Source organism: Perognathus longimembris, chromosome 22 (genome assembly GCF_023159225.1).
Source record: "Perognathus longimembris pacificus isolate PPM17 chromosome 22, ASM2315922v1, whole genome shotgun sequence".
NCBI lineage: Eukaryota > Metazoa > Chordata > Mammalia > Rodentia > Heteromyidae > Perognathus > Perognathus longimembris.
Window position 1 is genome coordinate 1,770,656 of NC_063182.1, and position 23,022 is coordinate 1,793,677.

Genomic DNA, 23,022 nt, shown 5'->3' on the forward strand with positions numbered 1-23,022 from the left:
CCCCTGGGCTGCACGCAGGTGAAGCATGCAGGGAGAGGACGTGCAGCCAGCCGTGATCGGCCGCGGGGCAGGGGCTGCGGGAAGAGGGAGGAAGGAGGAGAGGAAGGGCCGTGGAGGGCGAACGGTGGAGGCACGGAGGAAAAGCACTGAGGCGGCCGTAGCACTGGGCGGGCGGAGGTCGGGCTGGGATCGGCCCGGGGTTTGGAGGGAGCGAAGGGAAGGTTTTCACACCAGGCAGAGGAAGGTCTCACGCCAGTTTAAGAAGCTCAGGCTTTGTGGCGCCCACGAAGTCGTAGGTGGTTTCCCTTCTAGTTTAAAAATTAAAAACTTTGAAAGCACAAACGTATACAGAAGTGCAGATGGGTATACTGATCTACCATCATCTAGTAAGTCCACTGCATCCGTAGCTTTTGGATCAAGAGGTAACATATCGGCTTCACAAAGTGCCTGGGTTGTCCTGGGGCTGATATGACTGAATGAGCCGGCTGCTGGTGCCTCATGCCGCCCAGAATCCCAGCTACTCGGGAGGATGAGATCTGAGAACCATGGCTCAACGTCAGTCTGGGCAGACAAACCCGACTCTGATCGCTAACAAACCAGCAAGAGGTCAGAAGTGGAGTTGTGGTTCAAGTGGGAAAGAGTCAGGCTGGTGTGCAGAAAGCTAAGCAAGAGTGCAAAGCCGTGAGTTCAAGCCCCAGGACCGGCGCACAAAAGCTGTATATTGGTCAGATGTCAGAACAAACTGAATTATGTAAGAGCAAAGAACTTCAACATATGGGACCTCTTTGCTTTCCTAGAGTTAGTTTAAGGAATCTATACATAATGGGCAGAAAAAAGAGGCCTCGTTTCTTCCAGGGAAACCAAGAGCTCTGGGGGCCAACAGAACTCCAGCAGCCTCCGGAATGTGCCGGTCCAGCTAACGGCAGGCAGGAAGGGGCAGCCAGGCAGGGGGCTGGTTAGCAATGGACAGAAGTCACCGGAGAAGCTCCCCTGATCCTGTGGTCAGCTCCCCTGATCCTGTGGTCAGCTCCCCTGGTTCTGAACCTGCACTCACTGGGAGCTGGGCAGCTTGAGAGAGCTTGCCTTCCAGAAGGGAGGAGCTGGCCGGGCTTCCTTCCAGGAAATCTTCCCAGCAGCGTGATGGCTTTCATGCACATGAATAATAGGTGCCTTGGCTTCTGACGGGTTCCCCGAAGCTGTGGCTAGTTCAAGCCAGCATTCTCAAGCATGATCAATGGGAAGGCAGGCAGAGCCGCGGGTGTCTGTCATGCCCGCCCTCCACAGGCCGAGGCCGGAAGGAGGCGAATTGAAGGCTGAGCTATAGAGCAAGATCTCATCTCAAAAAAAAAAAAAAAAAGAGTGATCGGTGGTGGAACGATCAACAAAATAGTTTCCAGGTCTATAGGTCCAAGGACCCAACCAGGAACTGGGTGACATCACCCAGTCAGTATTACTCCATCACGAACAAGATGAGCCGCTCTGCGAGAGGAAGCAGATTGAAAACAGGAGCGACTTCCCTGTGCATGCCAGACATATTTTGTAAGTGTTTGTTCACCATTCCGGGCCAGAGCAGGCTGAAAGGGCCACGCTGAGTAAAGAGGAGGCAGGTCAGAGGTCACCGCAGGACAGGGAGAGACGGAAGTGTCCCGATATGCCACTGCTCTACCGCCACGGAGTCTGCGTGGCCGTGAACGAGGCCCTCTCTTCTCTGGGGGTCTCCATTCAGTTCTGTACAGGCCGAGTTGTTCTAGAAATGATCTCGGGGGGGGGGGCCCACGGGCAGAAGAGCTTCCCTCAGGGCGAACCACGTGCCTAAACATGTTAAGTTCGCAGCCCCCGAAGCCACCCCGGTGAGGAAGCGGGGTGGACGGCAGCGCCGACGGTCGTGGCAGGCCGGAGGGGGCGAATCCTCCCTCGCGTGAGCACTGACCCTACCAAACAGCGCAGCGCGGTACGGGCTGTTCTGAGCCCGCAGGTGGTAAGTCAATCGCTTTGTCCTGGCCTGCCACCTCCTTGGAAACAGCTCCTGTTTTTTCCCTTCTTTTCTCTCCTTTGTTTTCTCGGCCAATCCCACCCCAGGCCCCCTTTCCCCGTGGGAGAACACCGGGAGGTCAGAAGAAAACCTGGAACAAGCGGTTCCTCCGTCTCCCTCCAGGGAGTGGCGGGAGGAAGTTCTTGGTGGGAAGGATGCAAAGGTTGATAAGAGCCTGGCGGGCTCCTGGAGGGCAGAGAAGAGCCCGGGAGGAGGGGTGTGGCCAGCAGGACCAGATGCACCTGAACGTGTGCAGAGCCAGACATTCAAAGGCAGAACGGGACCAAACAGAAACCTAGGGACGGCCTCAAGGGCCTGGAGTAGGAAACCGATGGGACCCGATACACCCAGGGCAGTCACGACGGTATGAATCAAGAAATAAAGCCTATTAGTTAAAAACAACAACAAAAAAAAGCAGACCGTACAAGTGGGCCACAGGGGAAGGCGGGAGACAGGGCTAAGGGGCTTTGCAGATGCGGGGGGCGGGGGGGCTCACGGTTCATACGGACCTTGCACAGGGCTCTCGCCTGCACCAGCGATTTGTGTGTTGCCGAACCCCAAGGTCCCGAGTTCTACCACTCAAGGGCCGCGTGGCTTTGACAGCCAGCTCACTGCTCTGCAGCTCATCTGCGGGACGAGGATGCCAAGGTAGAAACGGGGGGCACATCTGGACGGGAGCGGCTAGCTCTCTGCCATGGAATTTTGCCGATGTGCAGCCTCGAATCAGGCTTGACTTGATGAAATTTCAAACGCACAGTCCGGAAGGGTCCGGCGGTGCCCCACTTGAATTGTGAAATCTATTATGCATGGAAGAGATACAGAACACGTACGTGTACAGCTCAAAGAGTAAGAAAAAACCAGACCCTCGTGTGCTCACTCCTGAGTTTAAAAATAAGAAAGGCGCCCCTGCACGGCGAAGCCTTTTTTTTTCCCCCTCCCGGAAAGTTTCTCCTTCTCACGGTCTCTGATCAGGTGTCGGACCTGCCTTTGCTTCGCTCAGGTTTCGCCACCCACCAGGCCTGTTCGGCTGGCCCGCGTCTGAGCTTTGTGGGTGGGATCTTCCTTCACTTGGTCCTCTGCGCTTCCGGCACCCTCTCTCCAGGGGTGCAGCTCCTTCACGTCCTCTCTCACGCTGCACGCCAGGTAAACCACCTGCAGTCCGTGACACGGACATGCGACATCTCACGCCCCCGCTGCCTGCTTGGGTTTTTTGGGGTGTGTCTTGTGTAAAATGCTGCCACGTGCATTCTTGTATTTGTAAAGGGCTGGCTGCCTGTTCCTAGTTCTTTAAAAAAATTACATTTACATCTCACCAGATCCCCATCTTCACCAATGCTGGGGACATCCGACTAGTCGACATGAGGTCTTTATTTTCACGTTTTATTTCCTTGGCTAGTGGAATTGAGGATCTTTTCATGGGTTTGTGGCTTCTTAGCATCTTCTCTATTGTAAAATGCTTTCTGAGGCCTTTTGCTGGTTTTCCTTTTTCTTTGAGACTTGTAGAAATTCTTTGTGTGTGTGTTAGAAGTGAATCATTTCTCAGTTGTTAGTACAAACATCTTCTGTAATTTGAGGCTTGCTTTTTACTTTTTTTTGTTGTTGTTGTTGTTTTTTTTGTTTTTTTTGGCCAGTCCTGGGCCTTGGACTCAGGGCCTGAGCACTGTCCCTGGCTTCTTTTTGCTCAAGGCTAGCACTCTGCCACTTGAGCCACAGCGCCGCTTCTGGCCGTTTTCTGTATATGCGGTGCTGGGGAATCGAACCTAGGGCCTCGTGTATCCGAGGCAGGCACTCTTGCCACTAGGCTATATCCCCAGCCCTGCTTTTTACTTTTTAAAGTACCATGTATTAGTACTTTAAGCAGCTTTTATTGTGATATTTCCACACATGTGCACAACACATCCTGATCAACTTCAACCCCTGTACCGCTTTCCATCATCGCCTTTCCCCTCTTAAAACAACTTCATTACGTTCCACTACTCTATTTTCATACATGCAAATAAACTACTTTGACCATATTAATCCTCAGTCTCCCTCTTCATTAGTCCCCCCAAATCCACCTTCCATCAGACCACAGTTATCACCCGACAGAGCTGGGGCGACTCTCCTGTCATTCTTTCCCTTTCTCCTTCTCTTTCCCTCCCTCCCTCCCTCCCTCCCTCCCTCCCTCCCTCCCTCCCTCCCTCCCTCCCTCCCTCCCTTCCTCCCTCCTTTTCTTTCTTTCTTTCCTTCCTCCCTCCCTTCCTTCCTTCCCCCTCTCTCTTTCTCCTTCCTTCCTTCTCTCTCTTTCTTTTGAGACAGGATCTCATTATGTGTCCCAAGATCACCTGGAACTCAACCATCTCCTGCCTCAGCCTCCCCTAGTGCTGGGATTACAGACGTGAACCACTGTGCGTGGCGGGAACATAGTTTCCTCCTTCTTGGGGTGTTGTGGATGAGCCAAAGTCTTCAGGCTGTAGATGGCCGAATTTTCCCTTCTTTTCCCTTATAATTTACGTTCTCTGTATCATACTTAATAAAATTTCCCCTACCATGAAGTTCTAAAGGAGGTATGGTCTACACGGCCTTCTGAAAGTTCCACTGCTGCTTTCCACATCAGTGCTATCGCTGCACCTGGGTTTGACATTAGTGAACAGCATACAGTAGCTATCCCATTTCCCATGTGGATATTTAATCATCGTCAGTGACACTGTAATTGTTCCCCACTGATCTGCAAAAAACATGTTTCCGCACATGTGCGCGGGTGGTTTTTTGCGTCTATATTCAGTTCCATTGGTGCATTCTCCCACCCTTAACCCAAGACTGCCCTCTTAATTGCTTATACAGTAACAGTAAGCGGTGGTATCTTGCCGGCCAGGGCTCTTGGCTTTGCTGCTATTCTGTAGGATGTGAATTATCTCTGGTCCTTTGCCAAGTAAACAAGTTTAACAGAGTTCTTCCTTTCTATGGGAAACTTTTATGCAACATTAGAATTTTCTTGAGTCTATAGTTTAATTAGGGTAAGACACTGTCATCTTCTTAGTATGTCTTTTATTTATGTTTGCTTTAACATCTTTCTTATGATGCTTTATAAATTTTAAAAATATTATTTTTGTCATAGAAGTTTGTACAATTTTGTAAAACTTAGTCTGTGTGTGTGTGTGTGTGTGTGTGTGTGTGTGTGTGTACATAGGTGCTGATAATGGGACTTGAACTCAGGGCCCGAGTGCAGTCCCATAGCTTTTTTTACTCAAAGCTAGTGCTCTACCACGTGAGTCACAGCTCTACTTCCTCCTTTCTGCTAGCTGAGTTTCACAGACTTGCCTGCCTGTGCTGGCTTTCAACTGCATCCTTAGATCTCAGCCTCCCGAGAAGCTAGGACGACAGGCGTGAGCCACGGACACCTGGCTAAGATCGATTCTTAGGTGACACTTTGTTCTTGTTAGTGTCAATGGTTTTATGGACAGAAATATAATTTCCTTTCCTGCATTTATTCTGTGTATGGTAACTTTATGTGTTTTCTTTTCTGGTATTAGTACTTCAGAATAAATCTCTAAAATACCAGGACACTTAGAAACACTAATGACAATAACCTAAAAACAATAAAAATATCTACTAAGGCATTACTTACTCAGTGTATTTAAATGTTTCCAAGTCTTCTTACACTTTTCAATAATTGGCTGTTAGAATAAGGATCTATAAAGGTCCACATATTTTACGTTCCCACCAGCAGGCGGGTCAGGGTTCCAATGTCCACACATCCTTGCGGACACTCGTGTTCGCATCCTTTTAGTTACAGCCATCTGAGTGGCAAAGCTATCTCACTGCAGTTTGACTTGCATTTCTTTGATGGCTAACGAGAGAGAGCATTTTATGTTCATACTTCTTGAGCATTTGCATAATTTCTTTGGAGACGTGCCTCACAAATCCTTTGCTCATTTTGAAATTGGGTTGCCTTTTTATTGTGAAGTTATGAGTGTCCTTTACACGGCTCAGACACAAGTGTTTTATCACACATACGATGTGCAAAGGCTTTCTCTCATATTGTGTACCATCTTTTTACATTTTTTCATTGTGAATTTTGGAGCATAAGATTATTAAATGTTGCTGATATTTAAAACATGTGTTTTTCTTTAGCTGCTTGTGCTTCTTATGCCATATGTAAGGTTTAGCCCAACTCAGGGTCACAAAGACTTATTCTTATTTTTTCCCCTAAGAATTTCATAGTTTTAGCTCCAGTATTTAAGCCTTGGATTCAGTGTGTATTGTGTTCTATTTGTGCGAGCAAAGAACCAGTCTCTTTTATTTTTAGTCTATGGATATTCAGTTTTTCCAGCACAATTTGTTGGAAAGATGATTCTTTCTCTCTTGAGTTATCTTGGCACTGATATTGGAAATCAGCTAGCCATAAATGGAAGGGTTTATTTCTGGATTCTCGATCGTGTGCTATCGGTTTCCATGTCTGTCTCTATGTCAGCACCTCGTAGCAGGTTTTGAAGGCGAGACGCGTGGGGCTACCACGTTGTTCTTTCTCAGGATGCTGGGGGGTTCTGTGTGGCTTGCGGCCTTGACCCCAGCTGGGGTTCTGACGGAGATCCGATTCGCTAGGCACTGAACTGTGAGGCTGGCGCAGTTGCACGCGGAAGCCCTAGGTACCAACGCCATGGCACCGGGAGATAGTTAGAGGTAGATACGGTTCCCAGGGCAGAGCCCCAGGAGGGATGGGATGAGAACCCTTAGTGAAAGATAAGTCACAGCGGTGTCTGTCTGTCTGTCTCTCTGCCACACGAAGACACGGAAGGATGGCGCCCAGCTGCAAGTCAGGGAAACGATCCTTGGCAGAGCCCAACCACACGGGTGCGCTGAGCTGGGGCTTTCCAGTGTTCAGAAATGTGAGGAGATCAGTTCCTACTGGGGAAACCATCTGTCTATGGCACCACAATGGCTTCATGAGCTACGCATCCAACTGGTAGATTTCACCTGAAGCTATCTCAGTAACACCAAGTCTCCCGATTCATGAACGTAGCCTGGGGTGACTTTCCACCTGTTTCACGTTTCCCGGTTATCATAGCATGAAGTTTGCACTTGTTTTGTAAAGTTGATTTGTATACATCTTGTTTTTGATGCTATGGAAGGCGGAATTGTTTTCAGATTGTATATCATAACACGACTGATTTTGGTGGATTGATCTTGTATTCTGAAGCTTCAGTGAATTTACTAGTTCTCAGAGTTAAAAAAAATACATTCCTTAGGATTTGCTACATAGAAGACCACCTTGTATGCAAACGGAGGGCATTTTCCTTCTTTCTCAGTCTGGATGTGTTTTGTTTCATTTTCTTGCCTAATTAACCTAGCATGGACCTGCAGTCTAAGGTTGAATAGAAGCAATGACAGCCGACATTCTTGTCTTGTACTTGATCTCACAGGGAAACATTCAGTCTTTCATCAATGAGCATCATGTTATCTGCGGGCCAGCCTTTGTTGCAGGTAGAGAGTTTGGTTGAATACATAATTCTACCTTGACAGTTATTTATTTCAGTACATGAGAGATGTTATTCTACTGTTTTCTAGTTTGTTTCTTGCTATTAAAAATTCAGCTGTCAGCCTATTTACCACACAGAGACAGGTGATCTGGCTACTTTAAAGATGATCTCTTTGTCTTTGATGATTTGAAACTTCATTCTGATGTGTGTAGGTGTGTTTCTTTTATATTTTCCAGCAGAGTTAATTATGCAGTTATTTTATAATGACTGAAAATTCCAGGATGCAGTCTTTGATGTTCCGACTTTGCCCTTCATTGTTGCTGTGGTCTCTTTCTCTTTCAGAATTTGCTTAATTTTATTTTTATTTTCATGTTGGTCCTGGGGCTTGAACTCAGGGCCTGAGTTCAGATGTCCCTTAGCTTTGTCATTCATGGCTAGTGTTCTACCATTTACAGCTCTACCTAGGCATTTTGCTGGTTAATTGGAGATAAGAGTCTCACAGACTTTCCTGCCTGGGCTGGCTTTGAACCACAACCCACAGATGTCAGCCTCCTGAGTAGCTAGGATTACAGGCATGAGCCCGTTATACTGAGTTACTTATTTTCCTAATAACGTAATCTATGGGAGTTCTTTAAGGTCTGGAGTAAGGTCAAGATCCTCAAAAAAGGACTGATGTTTGCCAAGTGTGGGACTTCCTTTTAAATACTGTTTGACTACTTTTAAACATGTACATGAAATGCACGGCATGGATATCATGAATGAATCACGTACGGATGAACCCACGAAGCAAGTTTCCTTGCTGGGACTTTTCCAGAACCAGTTTATTCTCACCTCTCATACCCCGAGAGTAAGATTTCTGCAGAGGGAAATCTCAGATGTGCACACAGCTCTCCTTCTTAGATTCCCACTTTGGTTAGGCTCTAGGATTGTATTTCTTTAGGATTCACTTACACATAAAGAAAAAAAATCTCAAGGTCGCCAAAGTTTAACATAAACTACGAGGAGGGAATCTGGCATTGGTAATCACACCAGAAGCCATAGCTCCTTCTGCTTTTGACCTCTGAATATCTTTATTTTTTTATTGTGAGCAAGGTAGTACATGTTAAAGAGTTTTAACAAGCAATGCATAGAAATTTTAGGAATTTCAAATGAGAAGGGTAATTAGGGCAACGATTCTCCTTACTAGTTACTGCTGGGAACCAACATCCTGTTATTTGTTGTTGCCTTTAAGCAAGTTGACATAGAAAGTATTCAGAAAATCAGTGGCCTGTCTTGCCCTTCAAGTCTCTATTGAAAGAGTTATTACAGGCACTTGTGGCAGATTGTCAAAATGGCTAAATCATCCCCTTCTTCGCATTCACACCCTTGAATTTTGATGTGCAGACCCATCCACAAAAGGCCACGCCCGCATCTTATGACCTTGAGTCTGGGTTGGCTATTTGACATGTGTTGATTACAGCAGGAGAAGGGAGGCGCCGAGTCTAACTTATTGAAGCCTGCTCTCTTGCACTTGGAGCTCTGAGAACACCGTTGAATGAGTCCAAGCTAGCACGGTGGAGGATGAGAAATCACGTGGAGGCACAGGCCAACTTATGCCGCTCCTGCTGCTGCTGGGGTGTGTGTGTGTGTGTGTGTGTGTGTGTGTGTGTGTGCGCGCGCGCGCGCGTGCGTGCAAGTCCTGGGGCTTGAACTCAGGGCCTGGGCACTGTCCTTAATGTTCAAGGTTATTACTCTATCAGTTGAACCACAGTCCTACTTCTAGCTTTTTGGTGGTTCATTGGAGATAAGAGTCTCTTGGACTTTCCTGCCGAGGCTGGCTTTGAACTGTGATCCTTAGATCTCAGCCTCCCGAGTAGCTAGGATTACAGGTGTCATTCACTGGTACTTAGCAACCGATACATTTTGATGGAAGCAAAAGGTTACAGATAACACCTTCTTAAGAATACATTCACAGAGCCCCATGTCATCCATGCAACAATTTCATCCATGTCTTTGTCCTTTGTTCTGTCTCAACACGTGAGGATACAAAACACATCATTTGCCAAGATGCCCTTGAAGTTCGACTTGGTGTAATGTGTTTGCCAATTCTCAATATGAAATAAAAACCCTACCAAATTAAACTATATGCCACATATGTTTCTATAAACAACATGGGAAATAGGAATATGTAAATGCTTTGTGCAAAGACCAAACAAGAAAGAAGCTGAGGATTTTTCTGCATAGTAGGGAAATCCAGTCTCAGATACCATAGACTGAAGCAGTATTAATGTGAAAAGATCTGGTGGTTTCGATTGTCAACCAATTCAGTATAAATTAGTGTCATGAAGTGGTTTCTCAGGAAGTCAACTTAGAATTGGCCACATCAAGAGAAACGGGTGCTTGTTGGACATGCTAGACCTTAAGAGTTACCAACTTTTCTGGGCCTGATGATTTAAGAATGTTTGTGGCAACAAGAATCCAAGGGGAAACTTCTAGGAAGGATGACATGGATTGAGATCACCTTACGATGTAATGAGGAGGCCCAGTTCAAGGACCTGCAACGGACTTCAACACCGGAAGACCTGTCAGCTCGCGCTGGAAATGCAGTTTGTGGGAAGATGCAAAGAGAAAGTATGCTTCGCACGCTATGAAGACAAACCCAGGACCGAAGGTAGACGTGACCGTTTCAGATCAACCGTTCTGCAACCCAGCGTGCGGGCTCCCTGGACAGCGAAGCCTGGATGCAGAGAACAGGAAGCCGCAGACGCGGCGTCTGTCCCTCGAGCCGCCCCACTCCCGCGGAGGCCCTTTCTTCTTTAGGAAACCCCACTAGGCGGAACCTAGGATTCTACGACTCAGCCCGGGTCATCTGGAAACCAGCATCTATGTCCTGCTTTACAAACCTTAATAAAATTGAGATTAACCCTCTTATTAGACACAAGCTTTGGGGATTGTCACACTGTCACAGAATAGGGACTTATCACAGAACCAGGCTGGGTTTCAGCCAAGATAACGTTGGCTATTACCCACTCTTCAATCGGTCTCCAGGCACAAGCCGGAGGTCTTTCCAGAGGCGCAAGCTAACCCTGAGGGGCCGCCCCCCACATCCAGCCCACGGTAGCCTCCTGCTTCACGGCCTGCTCCCCAAGAGGGGGTTCTAGGAAGAGGCTCAGCAAAAGCCCAGTGGGGCCTTTTCAGAGATCTCCCAGACCTGCACGCTCACTCTTCCCGCGCCGGCCGGCAGCACTGCCAGGAGCTGGAAAGGGAGCTGGGCAACGGGGCCCCCCCTACCTTGACAGGTGAAGCATCTGATGTGGAAGTGGTTGTTGTGGACTCGAACCACCTCCCCTTTGCAGGTGTCTCCGCAGCGGTAGCACTGGATGACATTGGAGCTGCCCCGGGGACTGTAGGGAGTCTGCTGATAAGGAACTGCGGGAAGAAACAGGAGGTCACTCTCTCAGAGGCTCTCGTGAAAAAGTCTGCCATCAGGCATCATTATAACTTCAACCGAAGGAGATGAAGCCAGAGCGTGCTGACGTGATCAGCCGCAGCACCCCAGTGCAATGCGACGCGATAACTTCGTGCCATAACTCTTTCACCAGGCTGAAGGGGGTCAGGCTAAGGCGGCATGAAGGAAGGTCATAAACATTACTGAAGATCCATAAACATCCTAAGCAGGCCACGCTGTAGGTGCGAGCATCGCCTTTCTTTGTGATAACAGAGGTCAGATCCCTGAATGAAGAGCAATGAAAGAGGAAGCTGAGTACAATCCAGTGCAAACACCCATGTGTCAGTGTCAGTTATAGCACACTCAAACGCTGGAGGACCACGACATTAGGAGCTGGGAAACTCCCACGGCCATAGGGACGTTAGAGCATAGCTATGGCCTGGTAGAACACATTATTGGTGTGGTGATGCTGGTAGTATCAATAAACCCTCTGCACCGCTAGCCTTATGAGTTTCACACAATCACGTACAATACATAGTAAACAATGACGGCGAATGACCACGTCCCTGGCTTTGTCATTTCCTATGCTGTACACCTGCTACTTTAGAGTGTAATCCTCTTACGTCTATGAAAACGTTACGGGGTAACAGTATGCCGGCAGCGGCTTCATGCAGCGCATGTTCATCGTGGTCAGGAGGCTAGGATGGGTGATGAGCCAGGATCACGTAGGTTTCTGTAATATGTACAGACTATGATGTATCCAGGCCCTGAGTTCAAGCCCCATGACCAGAAAGAAAGCAAGAGCAAATCATTGTTGTCTTGGTTTCTCAGACCTTTCATAGCCTCCAGAGGTCTACGATCTCTAGAGCTGATCTCATGCACTCCTTTCTCTTTAAAGACAAGGAACAAGCAAACTCACAGGTTTCCCGAATCACATGTTTGGGAGGGCAGAGAGCTGGTTGCTTATCCCTGTATTGGGTTTTCTTTGTTTTTACAATTTTGCCAACTAGCGTGAGAGAAAAATATCTGCCATACAATCTTCCTCTCTATTATTCAAATCCTTTTTTTTTCCTATCTTGAATTCAAGACAAAATAAGAAATGAATTCGCTAGCTAACCACATGGCTAATGAAGCCACTGAAAGGTATGTTACATTCACCACCAATGTCCAAAGGTGTCATGGACACCACACGAGCCCACAGTTCCGTCAGCCTGCCTGCTCTCTTCAGCCCAATCCCATTTTCTTCTTTCCCTGATTCCTGCCAATGGCCTCTGGAAAACAACTCACTGCCTTCACCTCCTCCAACGTGTGAGAAAAACTCAGCCTCTATTTAGATGATGAGCAATGTGGCGACTTTCCATTGCCAAGGTAGTTGCGAGCCTGAGAATGATCTGGAACAAACAGTACGATCGGCCCCAGCACCGAGGACCAAAGCTTGGAATCCCCACGAGCCGCCGGAATCTCCGCGGTCTTCATCCGCCTGTTCGAATCCAGCCTGCCTTAGGGCTTCACAACTGACTTCCAAAATCAGCTTGATTTTTTTTTCTAATTTGATTTGGTTTTATAGGGGAGTGGACTCGTGGGCAGGCTCCTCGGTCAGAACTCAGTCTTTGAACCACCCCGATAAAAAGACAAAGTCAGAATGAAGGGTTAGACAATAGACACTGCTGGAAGTGCTCCTTCCGAGTTGTGGATGGGAGAGAGGACTAGAAAAAGGCAGAAAATCTGATCTCGCGGGGGTGGCAAGATCTTCCGCGCTGGTAGCGGCTCTGGGGTCGGGGAAGCGAGGCACCTCCTTTCTAGTAAGACTTTTCTATTCTCGGTGAATTAGGTCAGGTACATAATCAACGCTTACTTGATGTGTATGGAGGGAAGTGTGTCATTTCTTCCCACCGGTCTATAATTTCCATGAATGCTGGCTTGCGTGTGTGTGTGTGTGTGTGTGTGTGTGTGTGCTGATAAGACTTAGGCTCCGCACACGCCAAACAAACATTCTGTCACTAGCCACATCCCTCACTCAGAATGGTGAAAACTGACTGTCGATTTCTGCAAGTTGCTATTTCTACTAGTTTGTATCCGAGAGTATTAAGGTTTGGCCACGTGATTTATAACACTGTGGTTCAAGTGGCAGAGTTCTAGCTCGAGAGAAAAAGCTAAGGGGCAGAGTGCCTAGGCCCTGAGTTGAAGCCCAAGAAACACAAGAAGGACATGAAGGAGAATGACAAGGAGGAGAAGGAGGAGGAGGAGGAGGCGGAGGAGGAGGAGGAGGAGGAGGAGGAGGAGGAGGACTCAGGAGCACCTGTGAGGGCATGTAATTAGAAGAAGAAGGCAGTACTAGTGTCTCATACCTATAATTCTAGCTACTCAGGAGGCTGAGATCTGAGGAGCCTGGTTCAAAGCTAGCGCAGGCAGGAAAGCCTGTGAGATTCCAATCTCCAATTAATTTACTTGAAAAGCTGCAAGTAGAGCTGTGCTAACCTTGAGCAAAAAAACTCAGCGAATGTGCCCAGGCCCTGAGTTCAAGTCCCATGGCCGGGGCAAAAAGAAAGAAGAGCAGCAGGAGGAGGAGCAGCAGCAGCAGGAGGAGAAGCACCTACCCTGTGATGGAGTGTAATGAAAGGAGTGGCAACCCCGACTTGGAGACAGTGTAACAGCTATCGCTAATTGTTGGAAGTGTAATAAAAACAGTGGCGCTTCTGGCTGGAAGGCGAAATGTCAAGCGGAGACTCCAGCGGCTCAGCCACGAGCTGGGAACGGCCCGGGGCCTAGGGAGCTGCACGCCGGGCAGGAGAGCGTGCAGATGTCACGCTGTGACTTCATTAGGGTGTGAAGTACCTGGAGTGTGTTCACAGCCGTAGCTAAGCGCTGAGGAGGGCCAGAGTGCGGGTCTGAGCATTTCCTGGGAGGAAGGCGGTGGTCTGGAGGGTGAAGGTGGTCTGTGCGGGGTCTGAGCGGATGGGGTTGGGTCTGGTGTCTCGCTCCTGTTTTCTACAGAGAGCCCGCAGACCTCCGTGTTGGAAGTGGCTCACGGCACGCTACTGTGGGTGCCGGAATCGGATGGGCTGGGTCGTCTGCCACTTTGGGGCTGTGTGGACGAGCAAGCCACAGATCGCACGGCCCTCAGTTTCCTCATCAAGGGGATGGGACTGACGCATCATTTGCGACCGCCAAATCACTTAATCATGTAAGCAATGTTTAGTGCATTGCTCTCCAAGAAGCTTGGGCTCAGTAAGCGACAACTGATATTGAAGGGTCCGTGGAGTCACAGTTACTCGCGCTTTAAATTCGGCCAGCCACTGAACTTGCCCAAACACTTCTCGAGCCATCTTTGGACAAGTTTCGAGAAGGTTTCCTGGTTTTTTCCCCTTCCTGCTGACTGTCCAGCTAGAGCTATTGGCAGGAGGCCGTGCACGACCTTGGGTGACCTCTGCTCTCCAGAGCGCTTTGTTTCTGGGTCTCCGGGGGCGCAGAGGTGGCTGGCTGGCCTGTTCCTGATGTGTTTTGCAGAGGCCTGCGAGAACGGGGTGTTTCCTGCTGTGGGAATGAGCGGCGAGGACCGGTCTGTGCTCCCCGGGGGTGGTGCGTTTTGGGGACATCTGCTGTTTCCAGGGGCGGGGGGGGGGGTTCTTGTGTGTGCTGTGTGTACTTAGAATAGGCGAGTGCTCTGTGGCCACGTCCTGCCGGCATAACTTCCTGCGTGCGCCAATCATGGCATCGCTCCCTCGGTGCTCGCTGAGGGGACGCGGAGTCCTAGGGCGGAAAGGGCCCGGCAGGCCGACCTCCAAGGGCCAGAGCACCCCGGCGCCCTGGTCGATGCCCGGGCACCAGGCCCTCGGGAGACGCTCACCTCGCCACGGCCCCCTTCCTTCCGAACTTGCCGAATAAGGGAGGGAGGGAGTGGGGCCCGCCGGTTCCACTGAGTCCTGGGGGGAGACGGGGAGAGGGCGGTTCACTCAGCTCAGGACAGCTGCTCCAGGATGACCGCGCGGAGGAGGGACAATGGAGGGGCCGGGCGGGCGGGCGGGTGCCGCCCTTCACGGGCACGGGGAAGCGAGCAGAGAGTTCCCGAAAGGCGCCGCGTCCCCGCAGGTGGGCGGGGGGGGGGGCGACGCGGTCAGAGGCGGGGGAGCAGAAGGGGGCTGGATAGACGGGAGAGGGCAAAGCCCGAGCGCACGCGGCCCAGGACGACGGGGACTACCCAGAGAGGGGTTCCTCGCTCCGAAGGGTGCGCGTGGGTTCACACGGTCCTCCCGTCCTCCCGTCGGCTCTCAAGGGAGGACACGATTCTCACCTGATGCCTGTGGAAACCGCCCGCCCGCGTTGATGCCACTCACCCGAGGGTCTCGGCGTCAGCAAGTGGCCGAGGGAACCGTAGCGGGGCAGCCTGACTTTGAACCTTACGCCCTGACCACTAAGTCCCTCTGTCTGCAACGGGGGGCGGGGGGGGGCGGGGGAAGAGGGGCTGAGCCAGAGGCTAAACGGAGGGTCACTGGCTAGGTCATTTAACAAAGACCATGACCCCCTCCACCGCACTCGACGTGAGAGTACAGGGATGGCGCTGCAATCCTGGCTACTCGGGAGGCTGAGATGGGAAGCTCTCAGTCCAAAGCCAGCCCTGGCAGGGAAGTCTGTGAGACTCCTGTGGCTCGAGCGGTAGCGTGTTAGCATTGAGCAAAAACTAAAACTAAAAGCAAACAAAACAAAACCATGCCCAGGGACAGCACCCAGACCCCAAGCTCAGGCCCCATGGCTGAAACAAGCAAATAGAAACGGTGCTGAGTGCCCAGCACACCCGGGGAAGGTGTGACAGGTGTCCACGCCGGCCCTGCAGCAGGGTGGGTGGCGATCTAAGTCCTCTGGGAACTCTTAGGTCCCTCACGGGTGGCTCCGTCAGGCCACAGGGGCAGGGACACCGACAGCGCAGCGGGTAAGATGGGCGCAGCGACGGGAAGCATTCTGCTGCCGGGTTCCCTGGCAGGCCAGGGTCAGGGCTGCCTTCTTCAGGAAGCGTCCGCGGTCTGTGTGTCACCACAACACGCTCGCGGCCAGGCCCGCCGCTGCTTCTGTGTGACAGCCCTGGCCGCGGGGCAGCTGTGGCGGAGGGGCTTGGTCAGGCGGGGTAGTAGCATCGTGAGCAGAGGTAGACGAGGACTAATGGATAGCGTGGAAGGCCACTTGGTTCAAGTGGAATCACATCTATCTATAATAGCTGTGTCCCTTTCAGAATCAGTGGAAAGCACACCGGAGTCACTTTGCCCAGCCTGGCTCCTCTCCCTCCCCGTCTGCTGGTGACTCCTCCTGTGTCCGTCTGTGACTCAGCCCGGAGGGCCCGTGCTGGTCCTGTTTTTCAGGACTCAAATAGATCTGTCTTCTCATTTCTTGCCCAGAGTTTCTCCTCCCTCTCCTCGGGCCAGGAATCTTCTTTTTAGCTGGGGTACAAGCACCCTTTCTGTCTCTCTAGCGAATGCTCTGCCCGGAACCTTTAGCTTCACAGTGAACCTTCCTGTTCATCCGAGGGTGCGGACGTTGGAAATCCACAAGCCAGGGAGGCGCCCCCTTGGACCCCGCTTTCCGCTGCCCATCCCGGCCCCGAGGCCTCACCGAATGGGGGAGCGGAGGCACAGGAAGTGTGGGTGGCGGAAAGGCCAGTTAATCCCTCAAAGATGCCATCTGGCACCGGGGCCCTGACATTCAGAGCTCTGTAGGAATGGCGGCGGAACAGACAGAGGGTTGTAGAGAAGATAATTGACTCGGATAAAGCTACCGCACAGGTCAAGGTTCAGACACACGTGGGTAGGCTTGCGAGGGCCTCAGTTTTCCTTTCAGTCTTCACTCTCCTAAGATTTGCCCGGTGCATCCTAAGAGAAAGGAGAGGGACCTGCTCCGTCCTTGCCGATTGGGTTTAGGGACCTGCCCAGGCATCCAGAATAGGGAAACTGAGGGAGGGCGGCACTGTGTGCTCCAGCCCGGCAGCCCTCGTCCAGCCGCTTATCTGAAAAATACTATTTGGGTTTTGTCGGGGGCCTTGGAAACCGTGCTGGAGGTGGAGGAACTCCGGGGAGCCAGCAATTGTCCCGGTGCTCCGGTGACTCAGACGCTTGGCCTCTGGGCCAGAGGTTTCAGTCCTTATACAATGTTTGCTTCCTGAGATCTTGGCAGCACCGGGACACTGCAGGGAAAACGCCAAGGAATATCAACCGTCGACTCGGCCACCCTTGACAGAGTGAGGGAAGAGCGAGAACACATGGTCTTCGGGAAATATCTAGAAGTCTCTGGAACCTTTAAAAAAAAAAATCCACGAACTCCCTCTTGAACTGGCCTCTGGGTCACGCTAGTTCTGTCGCAAGCCATGCGCGGAATGCAAACATTCCCTGGGCCGGCGGTGGTGGAGGGACATTCTGGAGACCCGAGAGCGCTTGCATTGTTTGTTGGGAAGGCCCTGCCGGTCGCCCCGGGTCCTCCCTCTTCCTTTTGCCACATCCCCGGCCAGCGCCCTGGCTTCAGGACAGGCACCTAGAGGTGCTGGGTGGGGATTCTGGCTGAAAAGCCAGGCACATGGACTCAGAGCCAGCAGCCTGTGACCCTGTGCACCCCCCGGCAGCCCCCAGGGACGCCCCAGCCCCCTCCCTCCCCAACCTGGTTAGACGCAGCCGTGAACCCGCTCGCGGCCCCGTCGCGCTGGCCACACCGGGACCAGCGGGCCCTGAGGGCGGGACGCAGTGAGCGTGCTCAGACGCTCGGGCAGCACAGGCCTCCCGAGGTCCGCTTTGTGTCTGGAGGGCCCCCCCGATGGCGTCCAGAGCCAGTCCTCCACTCGGCTCACCGGAGGGTCGCGGCTGGATGGTGAGGGTTCTTCCCACGCCTGGCCGGGCAGCGCTTATCTTCCCCCGGCGGCGAGGCTGGCTTGGCTCCCTTCCCAGCTCGTGGTCCCCCTCCTCGGGGCCTTTCCCAGCCGTCCATCTTCCCCTCCTGCTTCCCCCCCTCCCCTCCCCCCCCCCCCATCTCATGGAAATGTCCGCCGCTACCACCAGTTCCTTCACAGCCACACGCTCCTCACCAGGGTTCCTATGCAGGCCTTACTTCTCCTTCTAGAACGTGAAAAGGCCGCGTGCTAAAACCAACTTCCGTTCAGAGAGGCGGCTGGATGCACACGAAACACAGAGCACAATTAAAAAAAACAACACACGCCTCCAGGAGTGAGCTAGGAAATGCAACTGAGCCACAGGGGCGGCCCTGAAGCGTCTGGGCAAACCAACGAGGGGCGACCCTGAAGCGTCTGGGCAAACCAACGAGGGGCGACCCTGAAGAGTCTGGGCAAACCAACGAGGGGCGACCCTGAAGCGTCTGGGCAAACCAACGAGGGGCGACCCTGAAGCGTCTGGGCGGTGGAGGGTGGGCACGCACACGCCCAGTTGGGGACCTGTCTGCGCGGCCAGCTCCTGCCTGGAGGGCGCCAGCTCGGGGCTTTGGATGTGGATAGGCAGGGGAACACGACGTCCACCTCAATTAGCGTCAGAGAGGAGTCGCAGGCCGTGACACAGGCCTGCAGGACCTGGCGGGGCAGAAGGCTCCTAAAATGAGCCCTTGCCGAGCCTAGGCGAGAAGAGGAAACGGCACGTAAAAATGCCACTTCCCAGGTCTTAGTGACATTACTCAGTGGCAGGCAGTGGGTTTCAAACCTTTTATGACCATGACCTACTGGAGGAAATTCATTTTGCGCAGTGACCCAGTACACAGATACATGAAACTGAAGTACTGCAGTCAACACTTAGCATGTGTAATGCCTACTGGTTATTTTCTTTTTCTGGTCCATTCCACTTTATTACTCTGTTATTATATCATGGAAAGTGTTATTTGCAGCTAAGTAACTTGACTTCAGGATCTGTTAAACCATGCCAGCACCTTGCTGACATTTCACTGCTCTGTAGTCGGGCACCAGTGGCTCTCGCCTGTCGTCCTATCTACTTAGGAGGCTGAGTTCTGAGGATCATAATTTGAACCACGTGTGAGACTCTTAGCTCCAACGAACCACCAAAATCTGGAAGCGGACCTGTGGTTCAAGCGGTAGAGCGCAGACTTTCAGTAAAAAAGCTAAGGGACAGGGAGAAAAATGAGGGACGAGGTAACAAGTTTGATAAGCAATGTGCTCACTGCCTTAAGTATGAAACGGTAACCCCTCTGTACAACAGATAAATCAACAAATAAACGTTGACAATAAATCAATCAATTAAAACATTTAAAAAAGCTAAGGGACAGTGCCCAGGCCCTGAGTTCAAGCCGCAGGACCAGCAAAAAGTTACTGCTACAGAGCTACAGAGGTTAAAAAAGAATGACAACAAAGAGTCTACTGTGTTGTCCACTACGGTAGCCATTAGGCACCGGTGGCCGTTTAAATTAAAATGAAATTTCCATACCACGTTACACTAGTCATTTCAAGGACTCCAAAGCCAAATGTGCCAGTGGGGAGTGCAGAATTAGGGGGTTTTCCACACCAAAGAGTGCCCTGCTAGACAGCCAGTCTACGCCATGCCTCATCAGTTGGTCAATTAAGAACGTGCGCCCGAGACGGAGGTACATGAGATGAGTCCAGACGGACGCCTCAGGGCGGCTGGGCGGGGCCCGGAGGGGCAGAGAGGAGGAGGAGGATTCTCAGGCTTGTCCTCACTAAGGACTCACAACTCAAAGTCCACACCATGCATTTCGCCTGCAGGGTGATGGATCCAGAGAAAGACAGAAGCCATCTTCCGTCTTCCACTGAGCGTGTGCGGAACATCTGTGGTCTGGAAAGGGAGCGGGCTGATAAACCGGTCAAATGTGGGTTCACATCCAGCCTTCACCTCTATATGAGCTTTCACAAGATGCTTCATGTCACCTAGACTTAGCCTCTCCATCTATGAAATGGGATTCTTTACCCTTTAGGGCTTTTGAAGGGATCAGAAAGCTACAGTCATGAAGCATCTAGCACATTGTCTGGTGTTTGGTAACTGCTAAGGGAAAATTTGCTATTGTAATAATGATCACCATGATGGAATGCTGCTGCCGCCGCCACCACCACCACCAGTACTACTGGTGTAATAAGATAGAGCTACCACCACCATCACCACCACCACCACCACCAGTACTACTGGTGTAATAAGATAGAGCTACCACCACCATCACCACCACCACCACCACCAGTACTACTGGTGTAATAAGATAGAGCTACCACCACCATCACCACCACCACCACCACCACCTCCAGTACTACTGGTGTAATAAGATAGAGCTACCACCACCATCACCACCACCACCACCACCACCACTACTACTGGTGTAATAAGATAGAGCTACCACCACCATCACCACCACCACCACCACCACCACCACCTCCAGTACTACTGGTGTAATAAGATAGAGCTACCACCACCACCATCACCACCACCACCACCAGTACTACTGGTGTAATAAGATAGAGCTACCACCACCATCACCACCCCCCCCACCACCAGTACTACTGGTGTAATAAGATAGAGCTACCACCACCATCACCACCACCACCACCACCACCTCCAGCAATACTGGTGTAATAAGATAGAGCTACCACCACCACCAGTACTACTGGTGTAATAAGATAGAGCTACCACCACCATCACCCCCCCCCCCACCACCACCAGTACTACTGGTGTAATAAGATAGAGCTACCACCACCATCACCACCACCACCACCACCACCTCCAGCAATACTGGTGTAATAAGATAGAGCTACCACCACCACCAGTACTACTGGTGTAATAAGATAGAGCTACCACCACCTCCAGTACTACTGGTGTAATAAGATAGAGCTACAAACTAAGGACATGTAAAGATAAACACATTCACTCGAATGTAAGGTCCTAGCAAGGAAAAGGGAGATGATCACTTTACTGTATCTCTAGTATTCAACCTAGTACCTGGACCCTTAAGTCAGGTTGTCAAGTGACTAGCTAGAATCTCAGGTAAAAGTCGACAGAAGAATTGTTCACGTATTAGGTCACAGTTACAAACGTGCCAGTCCTGGGGCTTGAACTCAGGGTATGGGCACTGTCCCTCAGCATTTTTGCTCAAGGATAGCACTCTACCACTTGGGCCACAGCTCCATTTCTGGCTTTTTGGTGGTTCATTGGCGATAAGAGTCTCATGACCTTTCCTGCCTGGGCTGGCTTTGAACTGTGATCCTCAGATCTCAGCCTCCCGAGTAGCTAGGATGACAGGCACGAGCCACTGGTGCTTGGCTCCCTTTTCATATTTTTTAGTGGATTGCTGGCTCTATGATACATGGGATTAAGAAACCAAGCCATAACAAGCAACCAAGAAAGAAGAGAATAATACAATAAAGATACAGACTGTTGTTAGATATAATTATGGAAAAAGAATGGAAATCAACAGATAAACATTCCCATTTTTACATTTAGGGAACAAGGTACGTTTTAAGGTTTCTAGTTTAGTTTGCATCTTCTGGGGGATGGAAGGAGATGTTTAATCCCTGTATCAGCAAATGGCTCTCATTATGGTCTGGCCCACGTGTATTGCCCTGAGAACAGCTTTTCCCTCCACCCCAAGTGCTGTGGACATCTGTTGTTGTGCCTTCTCAGCATCTACTCTCTGTATCTTCTGGCAGCGAGTCCGTTTCCTGCAGGGAGGCTGTTCTATGGAGCTCAGGTGGGGCTGACTCTGATTCAGGACAAGGTAAGCAAGTAGCCAAGCCTGGGTTCATGCAAGAATCCCCACCCCTTTCCACGTCAGTGGAGGCACGTAACCTTATCCAGTCCTTTCTTGGGGGGGGGGCGCGGTTCTGCAGGAGATCTTGGGGAAGCTAACCCAGGGAGAGACAGACTGTTGCCATCTCACTTCCAACTTGTAGATACCCCGAAAGCTGACAGCAAATGTCACCGAGTGCTCGTCTGTCACTTCCAAGTAACTAAGGCGTGACCTCACACTCATAGCTTTCCATCTAAATGATAATCTGCCATCATTAAGCTGAAGAAATACTCCAGGGGCCGCGGCAGGGTAGACTTCCTAGCATCTTGCTGAGGACACAATGACGGACCTGGACCTGGTTCCTGCCCACACGAGACCCTGACTCCAGCAGGGCAGAGAATGGAAAAGAAAGGAAAAGCCTTCAAGAGAGGAAGGAGACCCAGACGTGGCCTTCCCGGTGGCCATGTCTCCCCTTTTCTGTTTGCAGAGTTACTCTGTCTGGAAACTCTCCTTGGAGTAGCTACGACTTTGGGGGTGTTGTGGTTTGAATAGGGCCGTGCTGTGGAGTTCCGGTGGGGCTACCTCAGGATGTGGTAGCAACCGTAGGAGGTGGAGAGTGGCGGGAGGAAGGAGGTCACTGATGGCACGTTCTTGGGGGGCCGTAGCTCCTCTGGGCCTGTACCGTGCATGCTTTGTTTCCACTTCCTGTCTACCATGCGGTGAACCACTTCCTCCTCTACCTTACCAGAATCCGTAGAACCCAGGATTTAAGTGGGAATTACACAATCCCTTTCCTTGGGTTACTTTTGTCGGGAATTTTGTTATTGTGACGCAAAAGCAATTAACCAGGGCTAAGCTGCAGCCTTCCCTGGACTCGAAGAGAGATCCTTGCTCGGTGGAATGATCCTAGTCCTCTCTTTGCTTTACCAAGGGGTTGATGTGGGCACAGCTCTCTGATGCACTCTTGCCAGGGAGCCCTGAGGAGGTATGCGGTGTGGGGGGACCGGGTCCTGGGAATGTTTACCCGCATGGAGGGGACAGATGACAGGTGTTAGCATTCACCTGTGGTCCTGGAGCTGCTTCTGCATGCGCCGGAGAGACGCAGAGGGGACCACTTCTGCTGCGTAGTCTGGGGGGGGGGGTGGTTCAAGGTGTTGTTCGGCCTCTCCGTGAACCCGCCTGGTCCTCTCTGGGCTTCCTACTGTGTAAAATGAACTTGTCCAGGTCACTTAAGGCGGTTTAGCTTGGGCCTGTTCCTTGTTGCCATAAGCACGTGACAGAACCAAGGCTACTGCCCGGTGGAAGCACCTGAGCTACCAAGCAACGCGGAGCATCAGAGACTTAACCCACAATGCCGGGGTGAGATGAAGGGGTCACAGGGCAGAGGG

The 23,022-nt window shown here is 51.1% G+C and overlaps 1 protein-coding gene across 4 annotated transcripts in view; it reads right to left on the reverse strand.

Moving 5' to 3' along the window:
- The window catches only part of Ablim3 (actin binding LIM protein family member 3), an 88,951-nt gene that overhangs the window by 44,386 nt on the left and 21,543 nt on the right, over positions 1–23,022 (reverse strand). For all 4 annotated transcript variants that reach the window (XM_048331197.1, XM_048331199.1, XM_048331196.1 and 1 more), the window contains one exon: positions 10,762–10,899. In XM_048331197.1, the coding sequence (XP_048187154.1) occupies positions 10,762–10,899 (138 nt within the window). The remainder of the gene's footprint in view (positions 1–10,761; positions 10,900–23,022) is intronic.